This window comes from Amblyomma mixtum, chromosome 3 (genome assembly GCF_055824585.1).
Source record: "Amblyomma mixtum isolate Tamu chromosome 3, ASM5582458v1, whole genome shotgun sequence".
In the NCBI taxonomy this organism is placed as follows: domain Eukaryota; kingdom Metazoa; phylum Arthropoda; class Arachnida; order Ixodida; family Ixodidae; genus Amblyomma; species Amblyomma mixtum.
This window is the reverse complement of record NC_143014.1, coordinates 349,935,955-349,961,204: the sequence shown is the minus strand read 5'-3', so window position 1 is coordinate 349,961,204 and position 25,250 is coordinate 349,935,955. Positions and strand designations below refer to the sequence as shown.

At 46.9% G+C, this 25,250-nt stretch overlaps 1 protein-coding gene across 1 annotated transcript in view; it reads right to left on the bottom strand.

Moving 5' to 3' along the window:
- Positions 1-22,841, bottom strand: part of LOC149356329 (aurora kinase C-like) — a 73,644-nt gene extending 50,803 nt beyond the window's left edge. The window contains exons 1-6 of the mRNA XM_089576310.1: positions 22,789-22,841; positions 20,400-20,495; positions 16,711-16,821; positions 10,122-10,248; positions 6,776-6,855; positions 4,149-4,287 (exon numbers count right to left, since the gene is read on the bottom strand). Coding sequence (XP_089432436.1) covers positions 4,149-4,287; positions 6,776-6,855; positions 10,122-10,248; positions 16,711-16,821; positions 20,400-20,495; positions 22,789-22,841 — 606 coding nt within the window. The remainder of the gene's footprint in view (positions 1-4,148; positions 4,288-6,775; positions 6,856-10,121; positions 10,249-16,710; positions 16,822-20,399; positions 20,496-22,788) is intronic.
- Positions 22,842-25,250: the final 2,409 nt, after the last annotated feature.

Here is a 25,250-nt window from a genome sequence, read left to right as displayed (position 1 = left end):
CAGTTTATTCTAGTCATATACATGCTTACTTTCTTCGAGCGTCTATTATGAAGTGCATTTTGAATGAACAAAGCTCCATATTGGATTCTAAGCTTTTTCTTTTATCACGTAACTTTTAGATGGCGATGGCGCCCATCTCTTCAGAAAGGTAATTGCTGCCTGAAATACAATCGTAACAAGTAGCACGTGGAAAATTGCAGCTCTTTGGCCTTCACTAATCTCTATTGAAATGGAAATGATTAACGAAAAAGCAATAACATACGGAAAAATGCAGGAATTTTCACTGCATCATTGCAAGGAATGAGAGCCGAAAATACGAATTCTTTGTTCTAAACTGGCAATTTTTTTTTTTTACAAAAAACTAAAGCTCGCCCCCCGCCTACCCCGCGCGCCCCACAGCATGCTGCCGCGATCGGACAGCGCGGTATTGAGGCTTGAGTGCAGCGATCCGGTCCATTTATCTGGCGACATTCATATTGCTCATAGTCATCACCATCATAACCACCAACATGACTGCACCCACTGCAGGGCACAGGCCTCCCCCATGTGTCTCCAATTAACCCTGTCCATTGCCTGCTGCATACACCTTATCCTCGCACACTTCTTAATCTCACCCACCCACCTAACTTTCTTCCGCCCCCTGCTACTCTTGCGTTCTCTGGGGATTCTCTCCGCTACCTTTAGGGACGAGCAGTTGTCTAGCTTTCGCATTACGTGCCCTGCCCAAGCTCATTTATTCCTCTTGATTTCGGCTAGCAAGTCATTAAGTCAGGTTTGTTCCCTCAACCACTCTGCCCGCTACCCATCTCTCAGCGTTACACCTGTCATTTTTCTTTGCATAGCTCATTACGTTGTCCTCCTCAACTTACGCTGAACCCTCTTCGTTAGCCTGCACGTTTCTGCCCCATAGGAGCGCACCGGTAAGACAGCTGTTTTACTTGCCGATAGCCCTAAGTAGGAACGTATAAAAGAGCTCTATCATACTGCTCGCACCTGGCCAACATGTCTGGACAACGCGGCAGGGATGAGGCAATTTTAGCAGACCGTGGCTTGATGCCCGATCTGGGTGGCCGTGGCTCATACAGCTTTCACCCCACTCCTCGATTGAGATGCGGCGATAATTTAAGAAACCTTCTTGTAACGATAATATGACTGCCACAGAGGCAACAGTTTTCCTTTACGTATAACATGATCATCACAGAGTTATTACACGGACTTCGTGCTACGTCCTCCTTTTGGAGATCAGCCTTGCGTCCCTTGACAGCTGCAGCTGAAACTGTAGCGCGGTTTCGCAGCAGCGCCGCTAGCTGTTCGTTGTTTCGCATGGTTATCAGTTTTGTAAGGATGTTGACTTTGGCAGAGGATATTAGAAATATTTTTGTCGATTGGAATTCGGTCCGGGCGTGAGAAAATTCCAAGCGCACACCCCTATAACCAGTACTTTCTCCGAAGGTCAGCTCAACACCAAAACATAGGGGATGTACGAATTAGCTGCAGAAATGGGAAGGTAAATGTGGTCAGCCTTCCTTGTCAGGCTCATCATTTAATTCGGCCTATTACGTGTCCGCCCTAATATGCCTTTAAACCTTTTATAAGCGTTAACATTGTATCTCCCAAACAACCACATCGTTCAATACCCCATCGTTGACCTGTTCTTCGATGTTGTCGAGAAGAACCACCCGCCATCAGTAACCAGCCCTGAAGACCTGACTACTGGCTTGTGCCCACAGGCATAGCGCTTTTGTCACATCATCGGAGGAGGGGTTGTGGCATCACTGAAAGCTGTGGTGACGGCAGTGACACATGACGGGGGTGACACACGATGATCCATAACTACAGCGCAAACGACAGGACAGATGAAGAAGGGACACCACACAGCGCTGACTCACAACTAAACTTTTATTGGATGCCAGCAGGTATAAATACCTCCTTGGCGGCAAGAAAGAATGCAGTCCACACTTACGTGCGTGACTGACATGCTAGTATACCAGTCACGTGCCACCAAGCAAATCACATGCGCGAGAATACAATATAATCAGTCAGCATGCACTTGTCAATATTCGCAATCAAGGTATCGTCTTTCTTTTCTTGACAACGTGACAGATGAAGCACTGATGCATTCTTCCGAGAGCCTACCTATTAAGTGAGCTTTTATGATCTCTCTTGCTAACGAGTCGCGGTTCTTTCCTAACACTGCAATTTCCTGATAGTTTGGCGCACAGACGTAGGTATCATCGTCATTTTCATTGCCTTTGCAATGCCTGCAATGTTTCGCCACGCGGCCAGAGATAGCGACACGGGAGACATTATACTCATGCTCTTTGAGTCTTTCGTTTAAACATCGGCCGGTTTGGCCGATGTATCGCTTTCCACAAGACAGTGGCAGCGAATATACCACCCCTTCCTGGCAAGGCACAAATTGTTTTGCGTGCTTTATCGGTCACTTGCGCGATTCTTTAATCTTTGAATTTACATTCTTAATCAGGCTGGACAGTCGTTTGAGCGCCGAAAAGACGACATCAACGCCTGCATGTTTTCCTATTCTTTTCAGATTGTGCGACACTTTGTGAAGATATGGCAGCACAACAATCTTCCTTTTCTTCGTCTCTTTCGTACATTCACTTTTTCCCTTTGATTTTAATTTTTCCTGTAGTTTTCCTGCCACGGAAAGTAATAGTTCAGACGGTTAGCCTGCCTTTGCGAGGCGGTCTACTTGGTTGCTTAAGCTATACTCCAACCTGTGTTCACAGGATTTGTTCACTGTGTTGCTAAAAACGGTATGTACAATTGCTCTCTTCACCAGCTTGGAGTGAGCTGATGAAAACGGCAAGATGGGCTTAACAGCACGGGGCTCATAAGCCCAACAAACATGAGATGGAGTGAAATGAAGCGAAAGATCTAAAAACCTAATAAAATCATTCAATGGTACTTCGTGTGTTAAAACAAATGGTGTGAGGCATTCTGAGAACAACGAAAGAACGTCAGGGAATTGCTGCTCGAAACCAAGGTTGTCACAATCTAAAAACACAAAGTAGTCATCAACAAATCTAAAAATGCTACAAACTCTGGAACCTTCAAATCGCTCTTTCATCCTTCTGTCTCGTGCTGCTAGGAACACGTCACTAAGGAAAGGCGCTAGACATGAACCAATACAGATCCCCTCTTTCTGAATAAAAACTTCGCCATTCCATTCCGCAAAAGTTGAGCCAAGATAGAGTGCCAACAATTCAAGGAACCGAGTAGTGGAAATTCCGCTATCATTCTGAATCAAAGGGAAAAAGTGAATGTACGAAAGAGACGAAGAAAAGGAAGGTTGTTGTGCTGCCATATCTTCACAAAGTGTCGCACAATCTAAAAAGAATCGGAAACATGCAGGCGTTGATGTCGTCTTATCGGCGCCCAAACGACTGTCCAGCCTGAATACGAATGTAAATTCAGAGCTTAAAGAATCGCGCAAGTGCCCGATAAAGCACGCAAAACAATTTGTGCCTTGCCAGGAAGGGGTGGTATATTCGCTGCCACTGTCTTGTGGAAAGCTATACATCGGCCAAACCGGCCGATGTTTAAACGAAAGACTCAAAGAGCATGAGTATAATGTCTCCCGTGTCGCTATCTCTGGCCACGTGGCGAAACATTGCAGGCACTGCAAAGGCAATGAAGATGACGATGATACCTACGTCTGTGCGCCAAACTATCAGGAAAGTGCAGTGTTAGGAAAGAACCGTGACTCGTTAGCAAGGGAGATCATAGAAGCTCACTTAATAGGTAGGCTCTCGGAAGAATGCATCAGTACTTCATCTGTCGCGTTGTCAAGAAAAGAAAGACGATACCTTGATTGCGAATATTGACAAGTGCATGCTGACTGATTATATTGTATTCTCGCGCATGTGATTTGCTTGGTGGCACGTGACTAGTATACTAGCATGTCAGTCACGCATGTAAGTGTGAACTGCATTCTTTCTGGCCGCCAGGGAGGTATTTATATCTGCTGGCATCCAATAAAACCTTATTTCTGAGTCAGCGCTGTGTGGTGTCCCTTCTTCATCTCTGTCCTGTCGTTTGCGCTGTAGTTATGGATCATCGAAAACACCAACTCGCCCAACAAATGCTTTTGTGACACACGAGTGATAAAAAGACAGGGCACTCACAGTGGCTGCTTGCTGGTCGGTGAATCGCCCTGCGTCAAGAAGACGGGGGTACAGCGCCCCCTGGGGTGCATACTCCAGGATGAGGTAGACACGGGTGCTGTCATGAAACCAGGTGTAGAGGCATAGGATGTTTGAGTGCCTGCGAGGGAAGGCCCAAAGTGGCCGTTGGGCAAATGAACCAGTCTGGCACCAGTGGTCACTCGCAAAGCAAACGCTGTGTTAGTGCGCACTGAAAGATAAAGGCAACACAAGGGAAGGGAAGAAAAGAAAATTATTTTGAACATACGTTTGAACAAACTTATTTTATACTATTTATTTATTTATTCAGGTACCTACAGCGCCCATTCAGGGGATTTTTGTAGGGGGGATACAGTTGCAAAGCATACATTGTCATGCAGATGACACTGTGTACGAAACAAACAAACAATAAAAAATAAAAGATACAACGCATTCCAATGCTAAGTAAACTTGTAACTAAAGAATCATGAAAGCAAGACGAAAAAAATTTAATTCAACAAAAGTCGCGACAGACCATTTTCAAAAGAAGATTGCGGGGCTAAGACAACTTCTTCCGGCAATTAATTCCAGACATGCACTGTTCTGGGAAAAAATGAGTTTTTAAAGACATTTATACGGCACTGGTATTCTTGAACCTTTAAAGAATGATGCAAACGGGAGGATATGTAGCTGGGAGCTTTCATGTTGAGCCTATAAAAATATTGTGAAATAGCCGTCTTAGGTATTTGCGCCTGTCTTGCAGTCTGTCTAGCGTATTTGCGTCTTAGGTGTTTGCGTCTGTCTTGCAGTAAAGGCCAGCCCAAAGTATTGCAAATCTGAGAGGAGCTTTTGGTCAATTCATAGTTTGCGGACACAAACCTTGCTGCTCGTTTTTGAATTCGTTCGAGTTCGCTGAGAAGTGTTTTTGTTGGAGGATCCCAAGTCGCACAACCATATTCTAAGATGGTACGCACGTTTGTCAAGTAGAGTGTCTCCTTCAAATCAGCAGGTGCCTGCTTGAAGTTGCGCTTTAAACTATTATCAAACTGTTCAACCGTTTCGAGTAATGTTGAAGTGCGTGCGAGTTAAAGATTATTAACTAAATCAGCACTCATAACTGAGCAGACATAGAAAGCGACAGAACAGATGGACGCTTAAAAAGCATTACTCAGTGAAAAGGCCTTCATAAATTTCAAGGTTGTTTAATGCATGCCTATTCTTTACTTTCAAGCAAAAAAAAAAGAGAAAAGAATAATATCCTTGTCACAAGGGCACGCTTAAGCTCAGTTATGCAACCGCTTTTTTCCTTCAGAGTGGAGACCTTAACCGACGTTAACAATTAGTCTAACTCTGCCGTGTGAACAGCAGCAGCATGCTTTGCGAAAACCGTTGTTAGCTTAACCAAGGTTGAGCGCGGCAGTGCGTCGCCGTGACTGCTTTGCTTGAGAATACATAATATAAAAATAAGCAACGAAACGGAAGTTGACGAGAATGCCGGCATTGATTTCTCGAATGAACTTTTTCATCAAAACTGCTATACTTTCTGCACACAAATGCACTTTATTACGGCATACATCCAGCCATGGAATTTTTGTGTGAAATTTACACAAGCATGGCTTCTGGTACTCTTCTTATTCTAATGATGTCCCGCTGTAAAGCTTACTTTAAAATTGCTGGTAAGGTCTGTCTCCTTCAAAATTCCAAGTATTAGGTCAGACTTTTTACATTGCCACATCGACAATAACAAAATCACCGGGACAGAGCCCCCGTACAAAATCACAGCGTGGTATCTTCTACGAGCCACCATGCTACGTCCAGAACGCATCAATTGTTGTTTCATAAGGACGCTGAATATCCAATACAACAGCAGAATTAGTACTTAGAACGCCAACAAACTGAATAAAGCGTTGTCAAAAGAAGCCGTGTGCGGAACCTGGGCTGTGAGACGCCTTTCGCTTTAGAGCGTGTTGACTTTACTTGTGCGCAGTTATCAATTTTTCACTTCCTGGCTGGCTGCAATCAGACGTGATAGTGGCACGTGTGCACTTCCAATGAGGGAAAAAAAGGCTCAGAAGACAGTGTCAGGAGATTATCCACGAGCTTCGTAGCTGCCTGGCGCAGCAAACAAGTGATATAATTGCAGAAGAAAAAAACTTTGATATCACTGCGGCGACCTGCACTGGAGCGATGCGAAAGCAAAACGTCCACATATTATATCGACGTCCGTGGCTGTTTTAACGTCTAAGTGTATATTTTGCGTTTTTTTCTCGTTTAATTATTAAACTAATTACACTTCATCATGCAAATTTTCCCACGGCAACATTTTATCACACACAATGTGTCACAATCACACTTTCACACATTTATCTTCAAAGCACGACGCAATCGTGTGAACAAAATTGCGGACACTTTTTGCTTACGTGACAGAGCCATATGAAGCTCTCGCATTAAAAAACTTCAAAGATAAATAAAGAACTGCAGTTAATGAGCACGCTCAGGCCATAACTACATCTACACAAAAAAACAACAAACACAAAGAGCGGGATAATATTCAAGCAAGAATGTAGCACAAAACAGTGTGCTACAAGGTGTACTCGCGACAATGCAGATCGCAAAGCAAGCAAGCTCACATTAGGTGGGACTGAATCTCGATTTCCCTTTGCAACTGACGCTCCATATTGCAGCGCTGCAGCTCAGACTTGAACAGGACCTGCACGCACGACGTTGACGATGAGTTTGTTGGCAACCTTTAAGGGAAGGTTTGGCCAAAAAGGACCATGCTAAACGCTATTTTCACGTGCTCAAGGTGGGGTCAAAGACCCATTTTCCAAGAATGTCATCCCAGAGAAGTCGGACACCAGGGAAGGGGAAAGCTTGCACCAACTGGAAACTGACGGTTATACCTGGCGGCACTAGGGGCTGGATTCCGCACCTCCCCCTTCCGGGGCGGCAGCCCAAACCGCTAGGCCGCTGCTGCCGTATCATGCACAACGTTTACACATCATTTCTTCGTGTGATTAGGACTTGTCTTGCTAAACACCTTATCTGAAGGCCTTTTAACAGAAGACGCGAGAACACCATAGTAGCAAAAAGAATGCCAGAAACCTCACAACTTAGATGGTGAGCAGTTCTGACTGTTTGGTTTGGTTTGGTTAATGGGGTACGTCCCAAAGCGACTCGGGCTATGAGAGACGTCGTAGTGAAGGGCTTCGGAAATTTCGACCACCAGGTGTTCTTTAAGGTACACTGACATCGCACAATACACGGGCCCCTAGAATTTCGCCTCTATCGAAATTCGACCGCCGCGGCCGGGATCGAACCACGAGTTCTGACTGTGCTCAAGAAATTTCAGGAATTTCGGTTGGCAGTGTTATTACAGCCCTCAAGCACTGCTCCCTTTGGTTGTGAATACATAAACATTTATTAAGGCGAATGCCTTCAATAGCTCATTGTTGTCCGTCCGTCCGCGAAAACTGTCCCATTATAGCTATCAATAATCCCGTTGACGTCATCAGTGTTGTGATATGCCATAACCAAGCATCATTGAAATCATCGTAAAATAAAATTAACAAAATGAGGTAGCAAAAATTAAAGTAAGAAGAATAACATAAAACTAATAATAAATGAAAGTGCAAATAAAGTGAATTAGAAATAAATCTTAGAAACTTTTATTTTATAGTAATTATTATATTTGTAGTTATTATAATAATTACAATTATTGTTATCTTTGGTAAAAACAAAATAATGCAAATAAAAGAGAAACAAAAAGTTACCCTAATGTGAAAAACAATATAAAATAACGAAAAAAAAGAAAAAATCACAAAATTAATACAAATTAATGACATCATCAAAATAGCGCAGTATGTCCTAACTCGAAATGTACTCCGCAAACGCGTGATGTCACCTATGACGTCATCCCACCGACCGCCACTCCGACTCCACCCTGGCAGCTGCCGGCGCATGCGCGTGACCTCACCTATGACGTCATCACCACAGTAACAGGCGCAGCAACAGAGGCGGAAGTGGCTTTCGCCTCATCGCACTTTAGTAAGAGCAAAGTGCCCCCAGAACTTTTATCACTGGCTGTCGTATGCGCATCCTTACAATGAATTTACAAACAATATAGGGCAACCATATGAAAATCTTCCAATCAGCCTAAGCTGTCAAAGTATGGTCACTTATGGCATCCGGAGGCAATCAAGTATGTTATGGGCAGGCGGTCGACAAGGAAGGCTGGCAGAACTGCTTGAAACTTGAACGCTGTTTATTGTGCGATCTTGTTCTCGCAAATGAGTACAACTCAGCGAGGGCCATATCGGCAAGTGTGCCAGCTGGTCGACGAAGGCCAGGATCACCGTCGCCCTTACACAGCGTTCAGTTTAAAGGTGACGAGGAAGTTTATAGATAAGGCGCGAAACGACACTACGACAACCTCCAACATCGTACAAGCCATTGCGAACGGCTACAATATTTCCATAAATAACTGGTCGCCTATGGTGTCACAGAGTGATAAGACCACGTGCCGTTGCATTCGAGCATTCACAAACATTATAAAGTTTCACGAAAATACAGCAGCGCCTTAAGACTTTAGACGCAAAGGTTCTGTGCACTCTGTCAGTTTTCACTTTCAAGGAGTTTGTTTATGTATGCAAAAGAGAGTGTTTAGAGCTCTTAAAAGATATCTTGGCACAAAGCAACAGCAGGTGTCGGAATAGGTGCTTAGCTTTGTTAAATTTTGATAAGCCGTGGGCCTCTGTGCATGAATGCAGTATCCACACAATCACAGTGTTCCCGTTCTATATAAATCGCTTCAGAATGGCGGAGCCGCAAGGCTGGACAGTTGCCGAAAATCAGATTTCAGAGACGACGTGCAGCTCGGCACGTTATTAGAGATTAATACCTGGCCAAGAGCGCAACGAAAAAGAAATACGAAGAAAAGCAACAAATCTCAATCTAAAAATAAAATATAAAATTTTCTGTCGTCGCAGAGATTTTCTGCAATGTTCGTGCTTATGATCTTGCTGTACCAACAAAATGTTTTGCAGCAACGACAGAATTTTGTATCGTTACGGCAGTAAAGTACTGCAGAACCACAGACTAGAGAGAAGTACTACAAATAAAACTACAGTAGTACTGAAAAAAAATCTACAAAACAAAGAAAAATCTGTCGTTACCACAAAACAGCGGAATATCGTATTTCTGGCATGGTTCGGCCGTTTTTTTTTTTTGTTGACTGGGTTAGGATAAGCACTGACTTCGGTGCGCTTTATACAGACAGATGGCAGATATCTCCCTGTGCAACTAAGATTTCTTTATCGGACAAGGCGAAGCTTTGATGATGTGATAGCTGCGACCTCACACGTGTGCCGCAACGGTGGCTAAAAAAACGTTCGTGTTTAAACTGCGCCATGCTTAAGCATTTGCGTGCAAAGACAAGCGGGTGGAGCAGTCTGCCTTTTGGGCTCATTGGTGCACCATTAGGCGGTGTGTTTTACAAAAACCCATGCCTTGCTGTATTAAGCTGCTAGTGTTAGGCCACAGCGCAGAGGACAACTTCGTTTTCAAAGTTCTAAATACTGATATGGATATTACTTAAGGCGAAGCTACACCCCTCGAAGTAAGGAGACTAAAAGTAATAGTTAAAAAGTTATATATTGTTATATATTCAGTACTAGTCAAGCAGTCTATTAGTTAAAGCGCCTTAGGTTATTGTGGTGTGCTGCACCACTGATAGTTTTGTCTTCTAACTCAAAAAATCCCTTTTTTTAAATTACACAAGACCTTATGCGCATCACCCGGTATATAAAGGAGGAAATCGAGCCGCCGCTGACAGCAGATGAACAATGCTATCGGACAGCAAAATGTAGGTGATACGGCAGCAGTGACGTGCTGTAAGAAACCAATTCTCGCTCAACGAATTCAGTGCTGTGACACAAACTCTACATTAAATGATCTCAATGCGCACTGTCTACCCACCTTGAGAGCAACGAGATAGTGCGTCGTTTTTTCTCGGGCAAGGTAGACTTTGCCGAACCAGCCCTTCCCCAGTGGCCGGCCGATCTCAAAGTCACTCAGGCGCCAGATTTTCACTCCTTCGTCGCGGCTGCAATCAAGTACATATTCTTATAACATGGACGACGCAGCACAAGTAATAGTTTCACCCAATAAAGGAGTGGAAGGCCACATAGTCTCAAGGACCACGAGAGCACGAGTGCTATAGACCTCCTCCATGTTTGCAAACAAGCGAGGTGGCGCTGCAGTCGCGAACGGGCTCGCGGTAGGCAAGAGGCCAGGGAGTGGCGTCGAGTTGAGGTGGTGCAGCGCCGGTTTTCAAGGCTTGTATGCGCGTTTTGAGTTTCTGAGAATCATAATAATGGTTGATGCTTTCAACTTAGTATTCCTCGAAGTACACGGGCTCGCGTTGGCCATGTACGGCGTATTTCGACACGGTGTGTATTGTATTATGGCTAGAAAGCGCTGCAGTTGGTTTCTACCCCAGGCATTCAATAAAATGATAAGTTTTTGACACTGAAGTAGCAAGAATGATTTTACCTCGGGACAGTGCTGAGGGAAGCACTGGCGTTTTTTCGGCAGAGCCGACGTGCGCTCACCGTCTGTTGACACACGTGTCGCACAGTGCGAAAAGTGGGGATAGCGTCGGTCGTGTCCCGATCTCATCTGTCTCGCGTAGCCGCTCTTTTTAGCCGTCAGATCAGGCACCACCAGGCTGACTTCTCCCCTTCTTAAACTGGTCGATTTGGTGAAAAGTTTGGATTCCTGAAATTATATTTCTTCCAGCCCTGGGTCTTCTGTTTGGTTACTAAAAATTATAGCAAAATATTCAGTAGAAATTAATAAAATTACGGTTTTTAGATCTGTGGTCGTCAAAAATTGAGGTAATGGCGTTTCTGACGGTCCTGGCACGTCGCGAATCCTGCGGGTTTCCGACGACGGAGCACCACAATGTTAGTATCACTACGCAGAAGAGGGATCAGAGGTTTCGTTGATTTCAGTGCGGCATATTTCTTTGACCAAAGCGAAAGCGAAGAGGCCATAAACGAGGGAAAAAAACTTAAAGGTTTGTTTTGTGATCTACCACATTTTCTGATTGGCATCACTCACCCCTTCGTAAATTTGTAACGAATGGAAATAGAATGATTCTATTAGTCGCGAACGATTCCAGAGACATTGAGGAGTGCAATAAATCTCTCGACTTTTTTTTGGTACAGGAGCAGTAGTATGGTAGTCATTTTTGATAAGAAAGGCACTGCGAATCTAAAAAAAAGAAGTAATACCTCCATCATAGAGAATAGGGCGTTGGCAACGTGCTGGCATAAAAAATTTCCGCATTTTCTACTTAATTATTCAGGAGCCGTGGTGACTTGATGAGGGTGTTAATTAAAATTATCCAAGAACTTTACCAGGTATAGTTGAAAATAAAACGCATTGCTGAAATTAGCAGAGCAATTTCATATTTGCACCAAATTTGGTTACATATCTCAAGCATCAATAAAGAAAACACTTTTCATTGCCTCATCCTCTGTCAATCTCGCTACGTGCCTCTGTTGGTAGCCCGCCTGCGGTTGCTTCTTTACAAACAGCCTTCGCGATCATGTACTACTTCAGGAAGAAGCTTATGACGCATGCATGATGCAATGAAAGTACGATGTTCGAAGCATGCCAACGTGACCGCGCAAGATTGTCACAACTTACCAGACTTTTCTACTACAATCAAATAATTATGTCGTTCATGTTAAGAAATATTTTCAAGCATATATTAAATGCCCTAAAATGCTTCATTACACGTTCGTATAACTTCTGCACACGTTAAAACATGCTGTGCTATCAACAAAATAACGCACTCCCCGGTGGAGAGGGACCCTGCCGGCGCCCGTGCACACCAGCTCAGAGCGATAAATACCGTATTTTCCGGTGTATAAGACGCGGCTTTTTTACGAAAATCTTGCTGGCGCGTCCTATACAAGGGTGCGTCTTATATGCGAATTTTTCATCTTTTTTTTGCGAGTTCATCGATTACTCCGGTTCATGCTCAAGCTTTTTTCACCTGAAAAATATCACTACCAATAACGCGGTTGTAACACGGTTAATACTTCAATACCGGGACCGCAGTGCGCGACATTCTAGGTGATCTTTCTCATGAAACGGCGGGGATGACGACTTCCGGGATCACAAACGCGCGGCTGTTTCGGAGGCCCCAAGCAAAAGTAATGAGAAGCGCCAAATGATGGTGACAATCGCGCTTCTCGCCATTGTCAAGACAAGCCGGCGTTCTTTTTTAGTCACCCTTTGCAACTTTTTTTGCTCCGTGTACGTAGTGCATGTTTCAGCCGAGTTGCTTCCAGAAATGGGTGAACCTTTTGATAGCGCCTCTGAAGATGAAGACTTCGAAGGTTTCAAGTAGAAATAAAATGTTGTTATGGACATATGGGGAGCTGTATTGTTTTTTCTTTCTTTTTTCCTAAAACGTGGACGGGTATGGCGTGAGTGTTGCCTTTTTCGATCACTTAGCGTTGCTTAAGAATTGCTCACAGGTACGGTGCATTGCGCAATAGTCGCGCAAGCGTGTTTAATTAAGCCTCACTAGCCTAACTGGGTAAACTGGGGTGCGTCTTATACACGGGTGCGTCTTATATACGAACTTTTTCAGTGACAGCTTGCATATATGGCTGGTGCGTCTTATACAAGGGTGCGTCTTATACACCGGAAAATACGGTACGTTCGCAGCTACATACATGCTTTTTCTTTTCCTTGCGCAATTTTAAGCGTACCATGCGGTTGTTCAGGTGAATGAGCGCGGCAATTTCCGTGCTATGCAGTACGTTGACTGGCAGCGCCGGTCTACACCCAGACTTCTACTACCGCGGCCCATTTCCTAATGCGGCATTTATTTCCGAGAAACCTATTAAAGCTAATCTAATTTTTCGTTTTATGATACTACGGGGATCCAAAAGCGACGCTGCTGGTCAGTACATGCTGCTTCTGCAGTGCGCAGCCACGATATGCAGCCGCCGGTAGCTGCAGCAGCTGCGGTAGGCACGGCCAGGCGCAACCTGTTTTGCCTACCACGCGAAAGTCGCTACTGACATCAGCGCCACCGCATCTCCGTGACGTCGCGGGGTGAAGGAGGTCTATATCTCCTCTCAGGTTTACTTAAAATAAAGCACATGGGGAGGAAAAAAGTGACACCATCCTGGCTGGTGGCACCTAGCATCGTAATGCACATGTGTCGTTCTGAGCTGTTTTTTGAGTAGATTCTTCAGTAAAAAAAAATGCAGTACAAGGAAACTGTTGGTTCCAAGATAATAGCCGCCAAAATCCTGCGCTATGTTCATTGAAGTTGCATTAATATGGATACATTTCTATACATTCCACAATACGGCTTCCAGGCAAACGCGCCCGTAACTCTGCCAAACTATGATCGTGCGGTAAGTGTAGGCACTGATAAAAGGCGCGTTAGCGAGCAAGCGGGTCCAGCATGGGCACAAGCGCAGAGGAAGTCAGCTGCCAAGGTAAGTTCTCCGGAATTCATGCAAAAGTGTAAGTGGGCAAGCATAGATGACGTCGCTGCTTTTATCGCTGCACGCGCAGCCTGAAGGCCAAGACGCAGAGGGGAAGAGAGGAGCAGGAGAGGTGAGGCAGTCAGCAGCTAAAGTGGATTCTCCGCAATGCATAAGTGCACGTGGGGAGCCCTGAAAATATGGCGATGTTTTTGTAGAAGCACGCGGAGCCTAAGTGCCTGGAGGTAGGGGAGGCGATGAGCAGAAAGGCAGAGGCAGTCAGCAAACAAAGTGGATTCTCCGCAGTGCATAATTGCACGTGGGGAGCCATGAAAATATGGCGATGTTTTTGTACAAACACGCGGAGCTTAAGTGCCTGGAGGTAGGGGATGCGAAGAGCAGAAAGGCAGAGGCAGTCAGCAGCCAAAGTGGATTCTCCGCAATGCATAAGTGCACGTGGGGAGCAATGAAAACTTGGCGATGTTTTACTACAAGCAAGCGGAAATTGAGTGTCTGGAGGTAGGGGTTAGGAAGAGCAGAAAGGCAGAGGCAGTCAGCAGCCAAAGTGAATTCTCCGCAATGCATAAGTGCACGTGCAGACCATAAAAATATGGCACTTTTTTTGCTACAGGCACGCGGAAATTAAGTGCCTGGAGGTAGGGGATGCGAAGAGCAGAAAGGCAGACGCAGTCAGCAGGCTAAGTGGATTCTCCGCAATGGATAAGTGCACGTGGGGAGCCATGAAAATATGGCGATGGTTTACTACAAGCACGCGGAAATTAAGTGCCTGGAGGTAGGGGATGCGAAGAGCAGAAAGGCAGAGGCAGTCAGCAGCCAAAGTGGATTCTCCGCAATGCATAAGTGCACGTGGGGAGCCATGAAAATATGGCAATGTTTTACTACAAGCACGCGGGAATTAAGTGCCTGGAGGTAGGGGATGCGAAGAGCAGAAAGGCAGAGGCAATCAGCAGCGAAAGTGGATTATCCGCAATGCATATGTGCACGTGGGGAGCCACGAAATTATGGCGATGTTTTACTACAAGCACGCGGAGCCTAAGTGCCTGGAGTTAGGGGATGCGAAGAGCAGAAAGGCAGAGGCAGTCAGCAGCCAAAGTGGATTCTCCGCAATGCATAAGTGCACGTGCAGACCATAAAAATATGGCACTTTTTTTGCTACAGGCACGCGGAAATTAAGTGCCTGGAGGTAGGGGATGCGAAGAGCAGAAAGGCAGAGGCAGTCAGCAGCCAAAGTGGATTCTCCGCAATGGATAAGTGCACGTGGGGAGCCATGAAAATATGGCGATGGTTTACTACAAGCACGCGGAAATTAAGTGCCTGGAGGTAGGGGATGCGAAGAGCAGAAAGGCAGAGGCAGTCAGCAGCCAAAGTGGATTCTCCGCAATGCATAAGTGCACGTGGGGAGCCATGAAAATATGGCAATGTTTTACTACAAGCACGCGGGAATTAAGTGCCTGGAGGTAGGGGATGCGAAGAGCAGAAAGGCAGAGGCAATCAGCAGCGAAAGTGGATTATCCGCAATGCATATGTGCACGTGGGGAGCCACGAAATTATGGCGATGTTTTACTACAAGCACGCGGAGCCTAAGTGCCTGGAGTTAGGGGATGCGAAGAGCAGAAAGGCAGAGGCAGTCAGCAGCCAAAGTGGATTCTCCGCAATGCATAAGTGCACGTGGGGAGCCATGAAAATATGGCAATGCTTTACTACAAGCACGCGGAACCTAAGTGCCTGGAGGTAGCGGATGCGAAGAGCAGAAAGGCAGAGGCAGTCAGCAGCTAAAGTGGATTCTCCGCAATGCATAAGTGCACGTGGGGAGCCACGAAAATATGGCGATGTTTTACTACAAGCACGCGGAACCTAAGTGCCTGGAGTTAGGGGATGCGAAGAGCAGAAAGGCAGAGGCAGTCAGCAGCCAAAGTGGATTCTCCGCAATGCATAAGTGCACGTGGGGAGCCATGAAAATATGGCAATGCTTTACTACAAGCACGCGAAACCTAAGTGCCTGGAGGTAGGGGATGTGAAGAGCAGAAAGGCAGAGGCAGTCAGCAACTGAAGTGGATTCTCCGCAATGCATAAGTGCACGTGCGGAAGCATAAAAAAATTATCCGCCATCACTGCCTCAGTGCTCGATTTCTGCGCGCCAGCTACGGGAGCGTCAGGAGTTTACATCGATATGCTCAGCAAACGTGAAGGAGACGAATTCCAAACACCCAGGTATGTTTCCTTTCCGGAAATAACCCTTCTAAGTCACAAAGCTGCGCCATCTACTTCATGTTTCGCACTATGCTATTGCGATTTACAGCCACCTTCGTAATATCAGGTATATTTTCTCGTTATAACAGTTAATGAGCTTAATTAACGCGTGCACCACAACCCAATTAATTGTTTCACGCCATTCGGAACCCCCTGCGACAAACAATTCGGCCGTAATGGCCCTCTGAAGGTCGTCGGAGTGTGTGGTTTGGAGGCGGAAAAGGTCGTCGTTGCGAATCCCACACATAATTTCGGCTTCATCTCAATTAGAAATCTTGTCCTCCCTAACATACAAAGTTTGGTTTGGTTTATGGGGGGTTTACGTCTGAAAGCGACTCAGGCTATGAGAGCCGCCGCAGTGAAGGGCTCCGGAGATTTCGGCCCCCTGGGGTTAACGTGCACTGATAACGCACAGTTCAAGGACTTCTAAAATTTCGTCTCCATCGAAATTTGACCGCCGTGGCTGAATCGAGCCCGCGTCTTTCGGGTCAGCAGCAGGACAATTGTAATCGCTGTAGGAAGATAAGTCCGTGGCCGTCAATATTCGGTTTGAGGTGTTTCTTTTTTTATCCAGACCGCGGCTTTCCAGGCAAAAGCGCATGCTGTATAAGGAGTTCTACGAAACGGGTACAGACGCGACTCTGCTGATGTCTTAACACGCTGTGTGCTGTGAGTGGTTATTTTTAAAATATCAGGGGGGTCACAGAATCTGAAGCAATGGCGCACACAACACTAAAGCAACGAAAACACTGGCCAAAAGTAGCCCGAGCGCATACGAATCTTCGACAGATACTTCCGAGCTGCTCGTGGAAGCCTGCTGTTCGTCCATGCTGTTGCTAGTCGGGCTCATAGGTTCCTTCGTACCAAGACCGCTGCGAATTGTAGCTCTGCAGGATAAGGAATGAGGGGGCCGAAATGAAAAGTTGAAGTGCATATTGCCACCCTTCCCCTATCCTTTCTTCTATGGTCCCCCACTTCTTTCCCTCTCACTGTCCTCTCCCTGTCCTCTCCCTGCCCTTTTATTCCCCCTAGCCGCACCTCAGGTGCTTCAGGTTTCGATCGCAGATGCAATTTCATGCAAATCGTAATACCACGGGGGGGTAGCACTTCGATGGTCGCTATACTGGCCCATATATAACGGATAGAAAGTATAGGTATGACTTAATGCGCTACTCGCCCACTGTTATTATGTGACATTGTGTGCACATAGTTACTGTTTCGGTCAATTTGACCTTCGGTGCTGACAGACGCGTCCTCGACAAACGTAAGAGCTAAAGCTCTTAAAAATGACAGTGTTCAGAGCATGGCATGAAGGAAGGAATATAATTAGTAGAGGCCGTTAGGTCACATTATTTGATGTTAGACGTGAGTGCTCCCTCTGGTTTGTTGGCGTCGTCTCCGCGCGCTGGCGCATGCGCAAGAGAAAATTCAACAGACTGCGCCACTGCGGCCAACGTGACTATTGCTGCGCCGTCGGCCAAAAACTCCCAGTACTCCTTGTGAAAACACGTGACTTCCGGCATATTCTTGGCGTACAGCTCGAATAGTGAGGGCAGGGGGGGGGGTGAAATTTCCTATGCAATCCAGCGGCCGCGAATTACAGACGCTGGCGCCAGTTCTTCCTTCAGTTACCTTCATAGCGGTTGGGGGACGAATAACGGCGTATCAATCCCCATGACAACGGATAACCGAAACACGCGGGCGAGGGGGGTGTTAGCATGGCACATACCATGGAGGAAGAAGGAAAGCTCAGGAGCCCTCGCTATCCGACCTGCACGCCAAAAAGCGTGCCGGAAGTCACGCGCTTTCGCAAGGACTACTTGGAGTTTTCGGCCGAAGGCGCAGCAAATAGTAACGCGAGGAGCAGCGGCGTCGTCTCCTAGATTTGCTTCTGCGCATACGCAAGGGCGCTGAAACGGCAGCCAAGTAGCGGGGGAAGCATTGGGGAGCGGCGCCAAAAATGTGGCGAAACTGCCTACCCTGAGTTTTTTCCTTCTCCGATGGCATCTACTTTACGCGTGGACAAGTCCAAAATCGGGCCCGCTAGGGCAGGTGGGCCGATGTTTCGCTGTCCACCTACTCTGCCGCAGTCACGCACTAGAGGTTTTCGCACACCATTTCTTTGTGTGTTGTGGCAGGTTAAAAGTGGTTGCGCTGGTGGTCAGCAGTGGTAAGTGCAGCGCTGAGCCAATGTACGGAGAACAAAAAATATTTTTCATTGTTTTATTGACGCGCATGGCCTTCAGGTTATTTTAAGTCTAAAAGGGCTGTATCTCAATATACATTACACGTCTGTGTTTAAGCATTCCCTAAAACACAGATAACATTTGTCCGCGCACCAGAGGTGTTAAGCTTCTCTCAAACGGCGCAACTCATATTTTAAGTACATCAGTTCGTGCATCATTCAAGCAATACGTGTGCGATCATTCCGTGCATACTGTTCATGCGATACATAGGAATCATTTTGTGCACAGTGAGTGCACACAATTTAATGCGCGCACTATGTACCTTAGCATCGTAGATTATTGAAAAAAATTGTATAGCGTTCACGTAAACCCGTCAAGGCAAACCACTATCACGCAATGGCCTTTACAGTCCATGGCGATATATGGCACACCAATAGAATTCACTTAGCATACACTTGCACAATCAGTTCCCACGATGTGCCTAATCAAATCATATTAGTGAATAAATCATAGTTTATGATCCACGGCGTCAAAATGAGCAGTGGCTCCCGAGAAAGCGAGCGCAGGTAGGGGTTCCCGTCATATCTCTGCGAGTCTCGCTGCAATATTCGCAGTGTCAGTTTCCAAGGTCGCGAGCCCAAAGCCAAACACCACTGTAGCTGTCGCGGCACCGACATCACTAACACACGAAGGAATGCGACGCCAAAGTGTCTGTGACCGGCGCCACAAAGCAGGCGACAGCGCCCTAGATAACGTGTCTGGCGGAGTTCACGAGACACGCAAACGATAAGCGATGGTAACAACGGCCGCGGTGGTCAGAAATACAAAAGGGATAGAGATAGCTCTTTTGAAATTGGTTTTGGAATGGCACAATATCTGTCTCACATATCTCGATGACCGCCTCAACCGCGCCTAAGGAAAGAGGAAGTTGGGAGCGAAAGAAAAGAGAAAGAAAGAGGTGCCGTAGTCTATTGAGAAACTTCTTGTGGTTAAACCTCGCTCTATTACAAACGCTTGCGCCATTTCCTTGTCCAGTTACGTTCATAGCTAATGGCGGACCAGTTACGGCTTCAGAGAAGGTTTTTCCAATTACCCGGGAAGGAAATTTCTCGCGCTTTCTTCCCCCTGGCAAGAGCCTCTCCTCAGCTTCCCTTCCCCACGAACCACGTGGAGCCTGTGGGCCTCGAGGCAGGCGACGGGAAGCGCAAAGCGCAGAGGCAATAGGAGGCCGCGGCGGTTTCAACGCAGCACACAAGTGCAAGGGGGCTAAGGATTCGACAACGAGGACAGTGGGAAGGACGATTGCCCACCGGATGCAGGAGTGCATGCGTTAGAAATTTCTTTCCCCCCAAGACAATATATAAGCGAAATAACTAACGATGTTCTATTGCATATGTTGAAGAGGAACCTGTTTGATGGTTAAAGTGTCCACCGAGATATGTGAGACAAATCCTGCGCCATTTCCTTTCCTCAAAAACGAATTTACCAACCTGTGTGATCTGCTTGAAACCATGCAACGACTTCAATACTCCCATACCTGCCACAGTGGCTCGTTCATTAGGACGCTTGGCTACTGAGCCGGAATACCCGGGTTCAAACCCTCTCTCGGCAACAAGATTTGGATGCGGCGAAACGCACAAGGCGCCCGTGTGCTGTGCGATATCAGTGCATATTAAAGAACCCCAGGTGGTCGAAGTTAATCCGGAGCTCTCCACTGCGGCACCTCTTTCTTCATTTCTTCTTTCACTCCCTCCTTTATCCCTTCTCTTACGGGCGTGGTTCCGGTGCCCACCGAGATATTTGAAACAGTTACTGAGCCATTTGCTTTCCTCAAAAACCAATTTCAAAGCTCCTGCTACGATTCCAAAGGTTTCAGTCATCGTGATTTCAGTGCATGGATGCATTCGATGGGGTGTCAGGAGCAGTAAATACACAAAAAAAAATTTTGAGGAAAAGAAAGGAAAGAAAAGGTGCAGAAGCTGGCTCACTCTCAGTGGACCGCTCAACCACGCCGTCGGGGAAGGTATGTAGTGTAAGAGGGAAGAGAGAAGGAGGAGCCGTAGAGTATGACTCCGGATTAACAGAGAGAACCTAAGGACCGGTAACTGATATGCAGTGACATCGTACACAGAACGTGAGACTTTTGCACTCTGCCTCCATCAAAATGCGGGCGCTGCACTGACATCGCACAGTACACTGGCCTCTAGAATTTCGCCTTCATCGTTGCACACAACACGAAAGCAACGAAAACACTGGCTAAAAGTAGCCCGAGCGCTTACGATTCTTCGACGGATTCTTCCGAGCTGCTCGTGCAAGTCTGCTGTTCGTCCATGCCGCTGCGAGTCGCGCTCACGGGTTCCGTCGTGCCAAGAGCGCTGCGAATCGTGACGTTCCAGGGTGAGGAATAAGGAGGCAAAATAACCAAAAGATGTAATGCATGCGCTATCACAAAGGCATGAAGGGTGGATTGGAGGAAAAGAGCTGCAGTCCCACCTTTCAACTCTCAAATAAGAAATTTAGTTTAGAAAGACCCCATTAGCCCACTGGCGGACTAGGGGGGGGGGGGGGGGGAGCGGGGTCGCATCTTCAAGCGAGAAGTTTTCTTTGGGATATTTATACAAATTCTATTTTTCTTTGGCGAAGTCCACGAAATACACAGCGCTAATAAGCACGCCCCCACCCCCCATTCCATTTTTTTTTCTTCGCAGATAAGTCAAGCAATGTATTTTGTCAATAAACCGCCCCTCTAAAAGTGACCTACAAATGAAAATTAAATGGCGTAGTTACTATCTCGCTTCTTTGTGGACTCCTCAACCGCGCCGTAAGGGAACGGAGGAAAATGGGAGTGAAATAATAAAAAATCTTCCACCGACACTGCCTCAGTGTTCAACTTAAAAGCGTTAGTTACGGGAGCTTCAAGTGTTTACGTCGGTGTTATCAGCAAAGGTGGAGAATACCAAATCCAAACATCCACGGATGTTTCCTTTCCAGAAACCTCCCTTCTAAGACACAAGCAATGCGATCTACCTCATGGATTTTTTACTACTATTGCAATATAAGCCACCTTTCTTATGTCCGGTATATTTCCTTGTAATATCAGCTAATAAATTTTATAGACATGTGCATCACAACACGACAAATCGTTTGAAACCATCTGGAACCCCCTGTGACAACCGGTTCAGCCGTTAGGGCCGTCTGAAGGTCCTCGGAATGCAAAGTTTGGGGGCGGGTAAGGTTGTAGTTGCCAATCCAGCACATATTTTGAGCTGCATCTCAATTACTGATATTATCCTCAGGAACGTGCCAAGTCATTTGACATCGCTTGAAACATTCTGCGCCAAAAGTGCGGCCCCCATATTTTATTCAATTGTTCGCTATACTGGCACATATACAACGGATCGAAACTATAGGTACAAATTAGAGGTGCTCAGAGCAGGAATCTGAACTCGTATTTCTACAGCTGGAACTAGATCTACACGTTCCCAGTGTTCTTGGAAACTTCGAATTATCGCCCTGGCGGCCGATTTCTCTAATTTAAACCGGATTAACGTCGGGCTGTCGCCTTTTTATTAATTCCCTTAACGCTGTAAAGATCCTGCGCAGGCTGTCATCAGCGATCAGAAATTTACATCCTGTCCAGCGAATCGATCTCTGTGCCAATCCAGCCCAGTAGTTGATACGCATGGTATAAATATCCTTAAGGAAGTGGCAATGTTGCCAGCAGCCGGCAGAATACCCGAAAATGAGGATGCCAGCCGTGTCGTCTTATTGGCTCGCTGGCGTCACGTGACGTGCGCAGCTAATGTAAGGAGCACGAATACATTGTTACGTTCCTCAAGGCCAAAGCCTTTAACAGCGCATATTCGCAGCCATGACTGTCCGTCCGTCCGTTACATATTGAAGTGAAAATCATAGCTAGTCGTTACTAGTCCAAGTCATGCATAACTAGTCATTAAGCAGTCATCGACTAATTAGTAATGACTAGTTAGTCGTAAACCAACCATATCTAGTTGATTAATCGTGACTAGTTAGTCATCAACAAATTAGTCATGACTAACTAATCACTAACCAGTCATTAATAGTTAATCATTAACCAGGCATGACTACTTACTGATCAGATGCATAAACAGTAGCAGCCAAAAATGCGTGGAAAGGCTTTCGCCTCGCGCATTTCAGATCGTCAAAGTGCATGGAGCCCTTAACGAAGGCACCATCTCCTTTGTTCATTCACCTTCTTCTCATCCCTCCCCTCACGGCGCGGTTGGGGTATCCGCCAAGAAGTCAGGCAGTACGAATTTCCCTTTCCTGAAGTATGGTTGCAGTTTAGCTCAGCTAAGCGTGGTTGAGCGAAAAATTTGCTTTCGACGGGGGCTGTGAATTTCTGTCTTTTGCGTCCCCAAAAGTCGTGCAAATCCACTGTCACAGAACCGATGGAATGTAGCACTGTATTCGTGCTTCTTAACTTTGCTGCGCATGTCTCGTGACACCAGCGAGCCAATAAGACGACGCGGCCGGCATCCTCTTCGGCTATTCCGGCGGCTGCCGGCAACATAGCCATTTCCTTGTACTGACATCACACAGCACACGGGCTTCTTGAATTTCGCCTCCATCGCCACACACAACACGAAAGCAACGAAAACATTGGCTATAAGTAGCCTGGGCGCTTACGATTCTTCCACGCATTCTTCCGAGCTGCTCGTGGCAGCCTGCTGCTTGTCCATGCCGTTGCGAGTCCCTCTCACGAGTTCCTTCGTGCCAAGAGTGCTGCGAAATACAACGTTGCAGGTTGAGGAATAACGTGACAAAATAATGAAAAGATGCATTGCACGCGCTATCGCACAAGGCACCCAGGCGGATTTAATGAAAAGAGCTGCAGTCAAAGGTAAAAAATCGCTCAATGATTAAGATAAACGGTACTGCGAAATTTGAGCGCATTTGTCGATGTATTTGAACGATACTCGATAGCATAAGGAAAATGGAATGCCAAACGGCGGCGGCGGCGTTTGGCCGCGGAAAAAGTTTATTGACAAACAATGAAGAAGGGGAAAACCCCACCCTCTCTCCTCCCCTCTCACATGGGACGAGGCAACTCTAAGGGGGCTGCCCTTACAGGACAAAGGACAGCCCTTGGAGGGCTATCCGCTTCCGGGCGTCGGTAATTATCCGGCGCTGATCAGCAGCAACGGAGTTGGCCAGGAGAGCTTCCCTGTATCATTCCGCCGAGATTGGGTATGAAAGCTGTGGGATGGTAAGGCACGTTAGGAGGACGTGAAGAAAGTCTCCCGGTTTCCCGCAGAAGTTACAGGAGGAGAGGAACTGATCGGGGCAGCGGGAATGAGGGAGAATAGGGTAGGGAGCAGTACGGGCCTGGAGTCGGCATCAGTGGGAGGCCTGGGGTAGGTTTACGGAGGGAGCCGGCGGTGCGTAAACGCGCCGGGTATCTCGGTAGTGGGTAAGGATATCTCTGAAGGTACGCAGACGCTCATGGGATGGCGGAGGGGGGTCCAACTCCGGCCCGTAAAGTGAGACCTCGGGCGAGGGAGTGGACCTCCTCGTTACCCAAGAGACCTGCGTGTGCGTGCCTACACCAGCGCTCTCGCCGGAACTCGTCCCTCCTCCTCCTTCATCTTCGCGCTCTCTTCGCTACCGCCGTACTTTCATCCGCTGCTGTGCTTCTCGTTCGCGCTGCCGCTTGCGCTGTTGCAGCTCAACTAAGGAAGAAGTAGCGCTCTAAATGATTCCCAGATATCCTACGCGCTAGCCTTGACCATGTCACCAGATCTTATATTCCCCAGAGCCCCGAGCCCAGCCCCTGCCGTTACGACATGAAGAACAACTGTTCAGGCTGCAGAAAACCCCTCGTAAAACGCGAAACCAAAGGCTGAGGAACGAGTCCTACGTGCAGACAGTGGACGCTCGCTGAGCAGCAGCAGGGAGGAGCTGCCAATGGTCTGGGTGTCAAATGCACCACTAAAGAGGCGAAAGCGTGCCCGCCGCTTTAGTCTTGCGGGAATTTGGGCCACAGGCTGCCGCCACTGCCAGCCATTGCGTCCTGCCGCCGACTTACGTGCCAGTTCCAGCCAGCTGCCACCAGTGCGCCTGGACCGAGCCGTCGAGCGAGGTTCGGTTCACCGCGAGCACCGCGACGTTCGTTGCGAGCACTGGCTCGTGCACGAGGCGAAATCACGGGAGCGCTGTATTTGACGAAGACAAAGAACAAAGCACACGGTGACAACAACATAAAATACGCTCTTTTTTAAGTTGGTCAAGTGCACAACCACACAAGCAAGCCGTTCATATACCATGGCAGCTTGATGTCTGGCCCCAGTGAAAGTCCTTCGCGTCTTTTGTTCTGGTGTCTTGCTAATGTTCATAAGGTTGGTTGGTTGGCTTCAAATGAAGATGCCACATACCAGCTACGGGGGGTGTCCACGACACAGGCGCTGAATTGCTGGAAACAGGAGGGTTAAAGGGAGAAATATGAGTAGTAATTGGATATAGGCTGACACACTAAGCGACGCAACGACAGGGGACCTGTTAACTAGGAGATCGAAGACGCGACAATAGCTTTATGTGCAAATTTGAATATAACGCTTGTAATGTTTGAAGTTCGCACTGACTGAGAGCGGAGAGGAGAAAGAAAAAAAACCTCTAGAATGGGAGTCTCAGTGTTTCCAGAAGGAAGTTTTACATAGCAGAATCCACACTCTCGTTGCTTCTTCCAAGCAAAGAAGCGCCGATGGGAAGAACAAAAGCAGTGGACACAGGCAGACCGAACTTGTGGAACGGAATTGCTAGTAGACGCCTCCTCAAAGAAGAGAGGCGGCGGCTGAACAGCAGGTAGTGATCCATTGTCTCAGGTTCGGCAGTAAATGGGCAGAGTGGGGAAGCCGCCAGACGAGATCTGTGAAGGTAGAAATTTAGCAGAAGAACCCAGCAACCCAAAAGCGTGAAAGAGACCTCCAGTCTCTGCGAGCGCCAGTCTTTGCTACTCCAGTAATTCAGCAGATGCTGATATCCGGGAGATGATGTAAGAGCCGAGGCAGCAAATTCCTCAAATATTGTGTAGCTGCGGAAACCTGAGCGCAGCTGTGTATGCAGAATGTGGCAGGGCAGCACCAATTGAGCCG